At 38.0% G+C, this 13,495-nt stretch overlaps 1 protein-coding gene across 6 annotated transcripts in view; it reads right to left on the minus strand.

The window, feature by feature from the left end:
• The window catches only part of gria1b (glutamate receptor, ionotropic, AMPA 1b), an 87,449-nt gene that overhangs the window by 57,665 nt on the left and 16,289 nt on the right, over positions 1 to 13,495 (minus strand). For all 6 annotated transcript variants that reach the window (XR_008355817.1, XM_053478219.1, XM_053478218.1 and 3 more), the window contains exon 3: positions 10,170 to 10,409. Coding sequence is in view for 5 of the 6 variants with exons in the window: in XM_053478219.1 (XP_053334194.1) it covers positions 10,170 to 10,409 (240 nt within the window). In the remaining variant the exon portion in view is untranslated. The remainder of the gene's footprint in view (positions 1 to 10,169; positions 10,410 to 13,495) is intronic.

The raw sequence follows: 13,495 nt of genomic DNA on the forward strand, positions 1-13,495 counted from the left end.
GCAACAATTGCTTCTCTACAAACACCTGAGTGTTCCAGACCAGAAAACTGCTCGTTAAGACATTGTTTACATATTTTACCTGATTTCCTTATAACTTCTTCCAGTACTTAATACTTTTATATTACAATTTTTAATTACACTGTAATAAATGACATATTTTAAATGAAAAGGTCTTGACTATAGTCATATGTGTTGTGCCAAACAAATATATGTTTATTAAACCCATTTGTCCCATTTGTGATGGTCAGGTGTCCGGAAGCATTTGACTATGTAGTGTATAATGTATCGCTGGCTTTTCCTCAGAGTGGGTTGCATGGGCAGGTTTTGGTTAAATATTAAATAGTAATGCTTCAAGCTAGGGTTCTTTGCTTATTTACTTGATGATTCATTGATTTATTGGCAGTATGGTCCTGCTTAGATTTAGCATTTAGTAAAAGAGTCAATGAAGGATTAAGAAGCAATCTTATCTCCACCTGATAATTTACATATTTTAAGGGATAGCGACTTATAATATAGATTGCTAAAAAATAGACCATTAAATATATCTGGCTCTAATAATTAATCATCATTTTGATGTTCAGGATGTAAGTCCTGTTTCTACTGTAATTCTTTTTTTTTTTTTTGCCCTATAATTTAGCCCTACCAGACATTCACTGATTTTCCAATTAACTGATAAACTTTAGGTATGTGAAAAATGTCCAAATCGATCGGTTTAAACTGCTCGTAGAAGGAACAGTGAGTTAGCAAGAGCTTTCGACATCATTCATTAAAAGAATGTGTCAGACTGTGTATCAAAATGCCTCCCCGGTTTTGGCCATGTCTGAGCTTCCTTCTCTCCAGTCGTCTGTGCACGACGGCACATTTGGGCAGATCTCGGCAGCTGTGAAATTGTTTCACACCGGAGAGCAGACCGGCTTTATCACCCACTGAGCAGCACTAAACTGCAGATAAGGCGAGAGAGGAGAAAAAGAGAGAAAGAAAGAGAGAGAGCATGTGAAAAAGGAATACCCACGTTCTATGTGTCTCGCCTTAGTGTCCAGCCACGTTACTGCAGCAGCGCCGATAAGAAAGGAAACAGAAGGACATGAGCTAAAGAACTGGTCGAGAAGAAGAAGAAGAAGAAGTCTGGGCCAGTGTCGTCGTGTCACTCAAACTCAACCAACTCCTCATACACTAGCAGAACGTCATGCCAAAAACAACATGTCTGAAGCAGATCCAGGGGCTGGTTTTATTTCTGTCAATGAAGCCATCTCTGTTTTTAAAGCCGGTTTGATCGGAGTGCGTTTTCTGAATCTTTATTGCAAACGTTCTGAATAAAACAGTCTTGGCAAGTGGACATCGACAGCTTGTTTAATTAGATTCAGTCTGCTCGCAGTATTCACTTTCCCATTCCATTACTGACACATACATTTACGTAAGTACTGACATTTCAGTCTACCTGTCTACTTGTAAGAGCTAGACGAAAATGCTAAAATGGAACTGCTTCATTTTCAAACACACACACGTGTGTGTGTGTGTGTAAACAGAGGACTCACTTAAAAGTTTGAAAATAACCGTGCGCCCGAGCACTGTGGTATCTAGGCAACAGGAGAGCAGTGGGGAGGTTCCAGAGGTGTTTTCTAGCTGAGTGTCACAGAGCGCTCTCGAACCATGATCTGTTCAGTGATGGTGAAAATTACACCCGCCCTCCCCCACACACACACCTCTGTTAATAATTAACGCATCGTATTAATGCTTTTATATACGAATGCAGGAAATGTAAGCTATCTGTTTTTTTGTTTTGTTTTGTATGCTGTGTCGTAAAGAGCTCTTCTTGTTCATTCATGTAAGCAGAAACTGAATGAAGAAATCTCAAAAGGGCATTTAACTTCTTACACCTGTGAGGAGATCAGGCGTCACAAGTTGTTGTATCCGTCATCATACAACATGTAATATTTCCTTTTGATTATGGGGTGCAATGATAATTCAGTACATTCAGATTGTCAGATGACTGAGGCTAGACCTGACCAACTGACCACTATGCATGATGGGTGCCTAGTTTCAAGCGCTTACCTCCTCATCCTGACATGCTTATCGCAAGTTTAAATCCCGGTTGATGCTGTAGCCTCCCGCAGCTGGGGGCCCAGAGACAGCTGATTGGCTAAGCTCTCCCAAGGGGGGAGGGATGGGAGGTACTTAAAGTAGCGCTCTCAAATCAATCACGTCTCTACAGCCAATCACGGTCGTCTGTGAGCTCACGCAAACAAAGGGTGTGGATAGGGCTGTCCCTACGCTTCCCCCACATTGTGTGAGCTCACAGTTAGAATAGATGCAGACGAGTTTCCTTAGGTGGATAGGAGGGAACACATACTAGTTTTTGTCTCTTCCTGGTTGGTGGTTGTAGCCTTGATGTAGGAGTGAGGTGGGTATTGGTCACAGCCAATCGGAACCAAATGTGAAAAAAAACTTAACAACTTCACCAAGTGTTTAAGTGATCTCCAATCACAGATTTTTTTTCCTTGCACCACACCTCATTTCTTTATTTTCCTCCAAAGAGACAGACTTCCATTAATTCAAATGTACTCTTGAGCAATAGTTCTCCTGGCTTCGTGACAGACTTTATCTCATTTGGCAAAATTTTGCTTATCATTATCACTCGAGGCCCTGTAACTGAGCAGTTGCAGAGGAATATATATAAGGTTCTGCACCTTATTATATATATATATATATATATATATATATATATATATATATATATATATAAATAGATTCATATATATATATGAATCTATTTATATGAATCTATGACCTATGAATTATTCAAGCAAAGCAAAAATTTGACATTAGGCATGAACCCGTGAGAAACAGGTGCAGATGATGACAGATGATCAGGACGGTGATTACTGTAGTATACTGGTGATGCTGAATGCTGAGTGGTCAGAACAGATGAGAGGGGTAATGAGGTTGCTGCTGAGGTTGTTACATAAAGAACCGATTTTAAATCGCATCTTTAAAATTGTAGTAGGACAGTACGGTATAACATTTTCTTTTTAATTTCTTTAATTTAATCCACATAATTTAATTTAATTATTAATGAAGAAATCTCCTTAGTTGTTTTCTTTGCTTGGTACAGGATATAAATTTGACCCTTCTTAACCGTGACGTTTTTTTGGTCAGGTTGTGTATAATATAAGATATCTCATATAGATAGACATTGTGCTCTTCTGCATTCTCTGAATAAATACTTGTGTTACTCTTGCCCTTCTGTCAGTTCGAACCAATCTGGATGTTCTCCTTATTAATATAAAGCTTATGGATGGATGGATGGATAGATAAATAGATAGATAGATACAGTAGATAGATAGATAGATACAGTAGATAGATAGATAGATAGATAGATAGATAGATAGATAGATAGATAGATAGATAGACATTTTCCCCTTTTATTACTCCCAAGGGGAAATTGTAACATTACAGCAGCCAGTTTGTGGATTATACAACAAGATAATAGCAAACAAGGTATAAAAGAATATTAAAGCCTAGAAAGAAAGTCAAATTTATATTAAAAATGTATAAACTGTTTACAATAGTGCAGTCAGATGGCTTTCTAAGAACTGAAAAAAAAACATACACATGGAGTCTATAATTTTTACTTTAGAAACCCACATTCTAATAAACCCAGTTTATTAATGTAGATCGTTTTATTTAAAGTGTTTATAATAGTTTTACAGCTAGAACTGTTTGATAGTGCTCGGGGTGTGTGTGTGTGTGTGTGTGTGTGTGTGTGTGTGTGTGTGTGTGTGTGTGTGTGAGTTTTACAGAAGTGTGCAGGCTTAACAGAATAACTGATTATGTAATTGTGAGAAAGTCTTTCGAGCTACGCCATAAAGTTGACAACGTGTGAATGAACCACATTGTGTTTAGTCATAGGTGAAATCAGCTGACTTAAACATAAGATAACAAAAGTACCTGGTGCTAATTCCTGCAATTATATTCCATATTTGCTGATGTACAGCCATAAACAGGATTTATGTAAAATGCTCTATTCCTGTAGCCCCTAAAATCTGAGCATTTTAGACATTATTTGTTTTGCTGTTTTTTAATAAACATATATAATGTACGTTATGACTCATACATTCCAGGACGAATCATTTAATGTGGTACTTTCCATACCCGTCCCATTTCTCCGATATTACACCAACTGATACCTACTCGTCGGGAACATTAAAGGAGAGTGTGTTTTCTGAAGGTCCGCCTGCATTACACAAGCAAATCGTCTCCTTTTGCAGGAGTCTGCAGAACTGTAGCACAGATAGAAATGATAATGTGTTTTAATGGTTGTTTTCGGTTGTTTCTATGACCAAAAAATAATAAAAATATTATAATTTTGAGAGTTCTGAGTTTTTGCCATGTCATACCTGTATTCGCGGTAGCGGTGAGTAAAAGTGAAAATACACATTATGAAAGTGATTATAACTTTTGTACTACCTGACAAACTGAAAACCCAAATACAGTTAAATCTTGGATTGCGAGCATAACTCATTCCAGAAGTGTGCTCATATATCAAAGCAAATTTACCTATAAAGAATAATGGAAACTCCTATGATTCGTTTCACAACCCAAAAATATTCATAAACAATATTTCATACAATATTTGAACCTTACCTTAGAAAAGAATCATGGCTAGAGTAAGACAAGAGTGGAGAGGAGAAGGGAGGGGGCTACTGTGTGGGATGACTTCCATTAACACGCACACACTTCAAAGGAAACACTGCTCTGCCGGGAAGCTTCCTTAACAAGGAACCTTTTTAATGACACTCGTGCGCGCACACACACACACACACACACACACACACACACACACACACACGTACTAAAGGAATCACTACTCTCAGACAGAGAGTCTGAGACTGGATCTTTAATAAAGAACCTCTCTATTAACACTTCCTTTTGCTTTACACACACATGGTCAAAATGTTATATTAAACAATACAGTACACGTGCACACGGATGTTGACTATACAAGTGACGTACGCACACTGTGACTGAGCATGGGAGACGATTACCCATAATCCCGTAGCACATGAGCGGGAAGAACCGTTGGCTTAGTTGTGATCACACATTTACATTTTGCTCGTGTTGTAAAATGCTCGCAGACCAAGGTTCCACTGTAAAGCCTCCCTGTTAACACACACCGACAAGGCTTCCATATAAGCACTTTTTTTTTTGTTAGCGCAGTTAACCTATGCTGTGTTGCCGGCACGTATCTGTGCCACTTAAGTTTTGTACAGCTGAAATCTATTTTTCTACTTTTCTGAAATCTGTGCTTCAGTCTGTCATTGGCCTTCCAGCTATCCACCAGTGTAACTCAGCTCTAAAAAGTGCTGGAGTTTTTAAAAAATGATCAATGGCACAGCAGTTTAATTTGTTTCCTAAGTGTCACTTCCTTTCCTTTTAAACTGTGTTTAAATCTACGTCAGCTGTCACAGAATCGTGTCGTGATGGATTCTTTGGAAAGCTTAAAATTCAGTTTACGTCCGAGTCTGTTAGACGGACAAAGAAAGCAACCAAGGAGCATGAAGCTGCTAGCTAATTAAACTGTCTGTTATAATGCCAGCTACATCATTCAATATAAAGCCCCACTATACATTAGCATAACTATATATTATCAACGTGCAGTGTACATTAACGCCTTAACACATTTACTCAGAATGCGTTTTAGTATTCTTCCCCAGAACCTCACCTCATCTTCAACGTTTCATTTTATTCAGAGCAGAGACCAGATGCCTTATCGTATTTTCCTCACTCTTTTAGATTTAGTTCTGCACCTTATTAGAGTAAATTCATCATTTACAGATTAATTAAGGTAGCTCAAGTGAATCAAGGCACATAAGCCATTTGGCTAAAGCAAATTAGCAGCCCCTGTACCGTGGAATTTCAGCGTAACCGGGGAGCCATAACTGAAGTCGCTGCGCCAGAGACAGTGGAAATATTACACTACAGTAGAAGATCGAGTCTCTGTGCCAAGCTGAAACAGCATCGTGTTTATCCTCACTTTCTACATTATCACTGCAGGTTCCAAAAAAGCTTCTCATTACAAATCAGTACATCCTCCACTCCAGCTAGGAGCCCGCCTTACTAAAAAAACTAAATAAAAAATAAATAAATAAATGAAAATAAATTATATATATATATATATATATATATATATATATATTTTTTTTTTTTTTTCTCTTTGTGCCATATCGGATATCAGAGAGGACAGAAAAAAAAGCTTCTCATTACAAATCAGTACATCCTTCACTCCAGATATATATATATATATATATATATATATATCCTCTATGATATATATTTATATATTTTCAGTAAGGCGGGTTCCTAGCTGGAGTGAAGGATGTACTGATTTATAACGAGAAGCTAAATAAATAAATATATGAATCATAAAAACAGAAAAGCAGCCTGTCCTCTATGATATCCGGTATGGCACAAAGAGAAAGATAAAATCAGCCCGGAAACACTAGTCACCTTAGGCTTGTTCTGTTTTTCCCAAACAGGTCGTTGGAGGGATGAAATGTCATACATATGCACAGCCCAGCCATATTTTGGTTATCATAACACAGGTGCATAAATAATCTGCAAGATCGTTCGAAGAGAATTGATTGGTATTTTTTTTTACCACAATTTTCTAGTGTGTGATATCAAATGAAATCAAATGATCCCGTTTCCTATAAAAATGACATGCAATGTATGGGGTTTCTAATTTTCACTGGTCAGTAAGTGGAATAAAATTAGTAATCCACGCCAGAAGTGTTTCAGGACAGCTGTAATACCAATTCAACAGTCTCATGACATTTTCTGTATTGATCGGGAATTACTTCAGTGTTGCCCAAAGGACTCACTATATACAATCTCGGTCTCAAATGAGTTGAATAAATAATGGGTATTTTGTTTTTACTTTGAACAGGCACACAGTATGGTAAGAAATCCTTAGCAAATCATGCACCTTCAGCGAGCTCAAAACCAGTGCAAGTTAGAGAAACTAGTTCTAAAACATCTGGTCATTATTAAAGGTTTTGTTATACTGTATAGTATATCTAGGATCTGAATATATATGATTCACAAACACGCATTATATTTATAGGTGTAATGCTGGCATAGGGCTCCTGAACAATGCCCCACGCACTTTTCTCCAAGTGTGGGCAATGAATATCCATATACTCCTGTTAAAATCTATATACTGTACAATTTTCATTTCATTTCATTTTTTATATGTTTCTTGCAAATAGCTGAAAATGTAATAGCAATGGAAAATGTATAGTTGTTACCTCCGATAACCAGGCATACAAACACGTACACCTATTATACAGTAAGTGCGCTTAGTACTTATAATAATATATATATATATACTGTAAATACGGCTTTGAATAAGGTCCAAAAAATATACACACAAAAAGGAAAAGATCATGTTTTTGCAGACACCCAAAACATGATCTACTAAACCAACAAATAATTCTAAATGCACCTCACAGAACCAAAAGACAAAACAATTAAACTCTAGTTTTATTAAACACGCAATCACACTAAAAAGCTATTAAATATACGGAGCACACCAGTGCTGTTTACTTTCTTTACTTATGAATGAGGGCAAAAACACAATCAAACTGTAGATCCTTGGTTTAAATTAATCCAACAGGTTTTATTTTGAAATCTTTTAGACTTCTCATCCACAGTCTCTATAATTTAATATGCAAAAAAAATGGATCCATGGATTTCCCCCTTCAGCCATTGTAATTGTTATATACTATAATTCCACCAAGACGCAGATTATTATTTTTTTTGTGACGCTAAATAAATGAGACCTTCCTCACGCAGGCATAGTGCTGCACCGATCTAATGAAAGATTGCACCGGCTAATGATAGACCGAAGTCTGATTGCCTATTTAGTTCATCAATTTAAAATTCATCATTAATCAGGATCAAGTTTAGAGATGGTCAGATAAAGCCTCAGAGAAAACCTCTACATCAATAACTGCAAAAGCAGAGAAACGAACTGACTGGATGAATTTACTTTACTCTCCCAGGGTCCTAAAGACACAGCGTTTCCCACACATAGAGAATACTTTCCCGACCTACTGAAACGATGCCATCTGCTATATATTAACTAGACCTGGACAGTTCCCTCTCGTGCTACCGCTTTCTACCTGTTTATACTGTTACCGCGAGAGCGGTGTACTGAGAGGCAGTAAATGCAGCGGATGGCAGCTGGCAAAAAAATAATAAGAAGGGCGTACTGACAGTTGGACTTGCTTTTTAAAAAAAAAAAAAACTCATGCGGCGCAGATCCGTGCAAGTCAATAAAAAAAATTATAATAATAAAAAGTGCTTATTATTTGATCACAGAAGCAACCTAAAACAACCATAACAACAAGTGATCTTATGAATTTCTTTCTTTTTTTTTTTTTGCTCAGTCTGATTCAGTGCATCATATTGCCTAGATTGTGCTGAAAAAAGAGGGGACGGTTTGTAGGTGAGATCTCTGAAAAGTGAAATTTATATAAATATCACTCACTCACACTCATTTACTCACTCACTCATGGTCTATACTGCTTTAGCCTGTATACAGGATTATGGGGGACCTGAAGCCTATTCCAGGAGACTTAGGGCATAAGGCGGGGTACATCCTGGACAGGGTGTCAATTCATCACAAAGCACACAGACATCATACACTTACACACTTGTTCACACAATAAGGGCAATTTGGGAACGCCAATTAGCCTAACCTGCATATCTTTGGGACTGTGGGAGGAAACCGGAGTACCCGGAGGAAACCCACCAAGCATGGGGAGAACATGCAAACTCCATGCACATAGAACCTGATAGAAATACCAAATAAATCTGTGGGTCTGTGTAGAAAGGATGTGCCATGTTCAGTTCAACTGGCATTTACTGCAGATTTGTCTTTGAATCAGTTAAACTTTTCATTTTGCTACAGTCAAGGATGGCCTTTAAATTTTTTTATTTAGCTATAAAGAACAAAAAAAAAAAATCAACCTGGAATGAATAACTTCTGGAAAAAGATTCAAGAAAGCTTGCACACTCCTCTGCACCGCAAGCAAGTGACAGAAAAACTGTTAAAAAAAATAAATGTTCTGTTGTGCATATGGATGTAAACTTGGCTTCATCTGGGTTTATACATTTTTTTTTCAGATTAACAAAGTCTGCTTTCTTTACCTGCTTACACATCCTTACCCTGTACCTCACAAAGCAATGCAGACATACAATATGTTATATCTGCTTACTATTTCAGTGAGGTATTCTAAAGATGGATCACAGAAGTAGTGACACACACAACCCCAGCTTGGAAGAAAAATTAGGAGTTAAAATACTGCGAGGGGGGTTTAAGTCAAACCAGAAATGACATCTCTTATGATTTACAGAAGTACAGTGATAGGACTCTTACTGTAGCTGCAGTAAAACATGTGAATGGTGCAAATGTTCTAAAGAAGATCGTACAGCCACGAATGATGATCATGGCCAAGGTGACTCAGAGCCCATTGTGGGTGATCCCGTGAACATTCACCAAGTGGAATGCCTGATTCCTGACAACTGAGACGCATCTGTCTGTGGGAACCGTACACACAATTCTTCATGTCCCCAAATCAACATATACAGTAGTCCTGACCTTGCTCCAAGCCATTTCCACATGTTTGAGCCATTAAAGGAGTTCCTGGGAGGCCAGCGTTTTAGACATGAGGCAGATACTGAAATCATGGCTTCGGTATACTGAGAACTTTTTGTACCTTGATAGTATCCAAGCACTAGCGAAACGCTGAAATAAGGTCATTAGTGCAGAAGGGGATTATATAGAGAAATAATGAGAGTTTTTACCCTTTTTATTCTACATCATCAAAATCCTGGTTTGACTTGAACACCCCTGGCCTTGGCTCTCTACCTAAGAGTGGATGCAGCAACATTACAGAATTTTCCCCATCTGATTTTAACTGTCACATGCCCTGTCGTGATGCTCCACCAATATCAGTAAAGGCGAATTTATTCCTAGCCAATGAAATTATAAACATCATACAAAATTATTAATACACCACTGGTATATCACATCGCTACAGTTGTACTTGCCCCAAATTATACTTTTACCCACTAGATTAGCTTTCTTGGAGGAAACTACCTACCTGAATCTGAGCTATACATGTAGACAAATTTGGTCCATTTGTAGTGTTCCACAAGGCCGATCAGAGCATCCTGGAGCTGGGGCCTGAGCTGGATTACAAACTGATTGTTGGTGTCGATTGGGAAGCTGGGCGTGACGAAGCAGACGTGCAGAGCCCCGCAGAAAGACATCAACATATTCATGGTCTTCTTGTCATATAGGCCGATGATGGCGTAGACTCCTTTAGAGAACTGGGAACAAACTGTGTAGGAAAAAAGAAGGAAATTAGGTTGGCCAGGGGTCCACGTCAAATATTTCACAAAATCCTATATTGGTTCATTCAAACATATCGTACATACTTAGCGCCGTACCGTATGCTAAGAAGGACACATTAACTCCAAAATAAAAAAAATATATATATTGTCATTCCTCTATAATCCTACAGGTGGCGCAATCTAAACTATGGCAGCATGTATGGTAGGAGTGAATGATTAGTTAATTATGTTTAGAATAGTAACAACAAACACTGTGTAACCCAAATGAATATGCACACTCTCAAAAAGTGATGGAATCTCGCACAAGAGACCGAAAGTTTTCATTCCAGTTATTCCTAGAAAGATTAAGATTAAATTAATTTGGTTTAATTAAACACAAAGCCCTTTGTGAAATATCTGAAATATTTCAAAGCGAGCCTGGCTGATCCCAGTCCCAGGGCTCTAATGAATCGTAATGGCTCCTGGAACAGTTTTACCCAAAGGTTTAAAACCACTGCCTTTACTCACTGGACTACAGAGTCATGTAAATATAGTCATATATCATATCTACAATATTATAAAATATAATATAATCTTTAATCATACCATCACAGTTCTGACAGCAGTTCAGCCTAAGGTTTATATTAATGCACTCCTTCTAATATGTTATTGTTTCTATGGTAACAGCTCATACACAGGGACTTGGCATGCTGAATGCTTCACATAATCTAATTCTGATAATTAATGGATTATTATTATTATTGGTAGCAAAATGTATAATCCTTGATCTGATGATGGTTTTTGTTAGGAGACATTTTGTCAAGTATATTATCACTTAGCCCATGAGACTTATCATAGGCAAAGATTTACTAAAACTGAATATACCTAAAGACCTAAAACATACCAGATGATGTTAATAAATTACTGTAGATTCCTGCTCTGGTCAGAAAGGAGTGTTAGACTGTTGTGTGCGAACTTCCTGAGAGATCAGCGGTTTCTGAAATCCTCAAACTAGCCCCTCTGGTACTAATATCAATTCCACAATGATGACAGTCACAGAGACCGGTTTCTGTATGATTTGCTTTGCATTGTGCTCCTGCCATATGTTTATGTGGATAAAGGCATAAATGTGTTCCTAATAAAGTAGACGGTTATTGTATGTGACTATCACTCTCACTCATCGTCTATACCACTTTATCCTGTATTCAGGGTTGAGGAGGTCCTGGAGCCTGTGCCAGGAGGCTTAGGCGCACGAGGTGGCGAGGTGGAGCACACACACACACACACACACACACACACACACACACACACACTTAAGATTTAGAATCAATTTAGAATCGGCAATTACTCTAATCTATTTGTCTTTGACAGCCCAAAGAGCAAGGTAAGAACATGCAGACTCCATGCACACAGAGACGAAAAGCAAACCTGACCAGAAATCGAACCCTAGAGGTTTAAGGCGACTAGGCCACTGTGCGACCTGTACGCAACTATTAATCGTTAAAAGATGCGTTTCGTCATAAAGCGATATAAGTGACACTCCAAATTATTGTGTTTTACAAAAAATTATTTGGACTCCAAAATCTGCATTATTAATACCCTTTCATCCATCCATCTACTGTAGGAACCTCTAGTTCAACTAATGGTAACTATTGTATTTATCCCACTTTATGACTGTTGTAGAACCTTCAGTCAACATTTACACACACTACAGACAATTTGGAAACACCAACTAGCCTAATCTGCATGTCTTTGGATTTTTGGAGAAAACTGGAGTACCCAGAGAATTCCCACCAAGCACGGGGAGAACATACAAACTCCACACACACAGACCCTATGGCAGGAATCGAACCCTCGACCCTAGCAGTCCAAGGCGACAGTGCTAACCACTAAGCCATCATGCCACCTGTTACAGTAGTATCACTATTAAATTAGACTTCATAAAGGGTTTTGTATTACAGTTAAGGAAATACTGGAACAAAACACAAAAGCTAACTAATGCTTTATTCTTGAGCATTTAAAACCCTTTGATGAAAGCAATGTTGCATAGTGCAGACCTTATTTTAATCCTTATAAACTCCAAACCTAACATCCATCAGACCTGGTGCATTTACAGAAACTCTAATATTCCACTAATAATGGGAATACAAGCCCTCACAACAATCCTCTCAATCAGACTAAGAGGGGGGGGCAGGGGAGGTTGTAAACATTTGATAATCAGTTTAGTATGTGAATATTTGCCATGTAAACATGTGATCCAATCGTTTCCCTCTCCAAACGTTTCCAGGAAGGGAATTTGGCTTCCGTTCCTGATTAGTACTCACTATTAGAGCAACTCTCTACCAGCAGTCTTTACTTCAGATTTACATGTACCAGGTCTCTGGCTGAGGAAGTGGCACTGATTGGCTCACATTTCATATGTAGTAAAGCATTTAACCGATCCTAGATAAGAATGCCTTTTTGTATCTAATCAAAGCACAGAAGGCGAGGTTTATTGGGAAGGATTTATTGGAAAAGCCTTTGAAGTAACTTCAAAGTTAAGGAGAAAATCTGTTACATTGCCAGCAGATTAAATGTTTCACATCAAGCAGAACCACTTCATACATCAAAACGGTTATATTCTGATTAAACGCTTTGATCATGTAAACACATCTTATTAGTTCAGCATCCATGTCAACAGTTAACATTTAATCCTTTTTAATTTGTCATCATTTTAGATGTTTTGAAGAAAGTAAAAAGGAACTAGGTGGCATCAAAAGATTTCAAGATTAGTTTTGTAACATGCCAACGGATGGCTGCACGCACAGTCACAGGGAGCACAAACTTTCATAAGTCAGTGTGCCAAAAGACATCATCTGGTGCAGCTAATGCTATTCTCACCACGTGCATTACCACGTCTGCTATTTCAACATGGACAGCAATGCACTGCCCGGGTAAGCATACCTGCTGTTTTAGTAGTGTTAAGAATCAGCACTGGGATTTAGATCAAATCTGGCCTTGCCTTAGTATTTTTTTTTCTTACTTAACTGTCTATCATTCTTGCCTTCACTACCATCACACATACAAAGTTTGACTTCGTACCTCCAGGTGAGAA

The sequence above is a fragment of the Clarias gariepinus genome, chromosome 19 (genome assembly GCF_024256425.1).
Source record: "Clarias gariepinus isolate MV-2021 ecotype Netherlands chromosome 19, CGAR_prim_01v2, whole genome shotgun sequence".
In the NCBI taxonomy this organism is placed as follows: Eukaryota; Metazoa; Chordata; class Actinopteri; order Siluriformes; family Clariidae; genus Clarias; species Clarias gariepinus.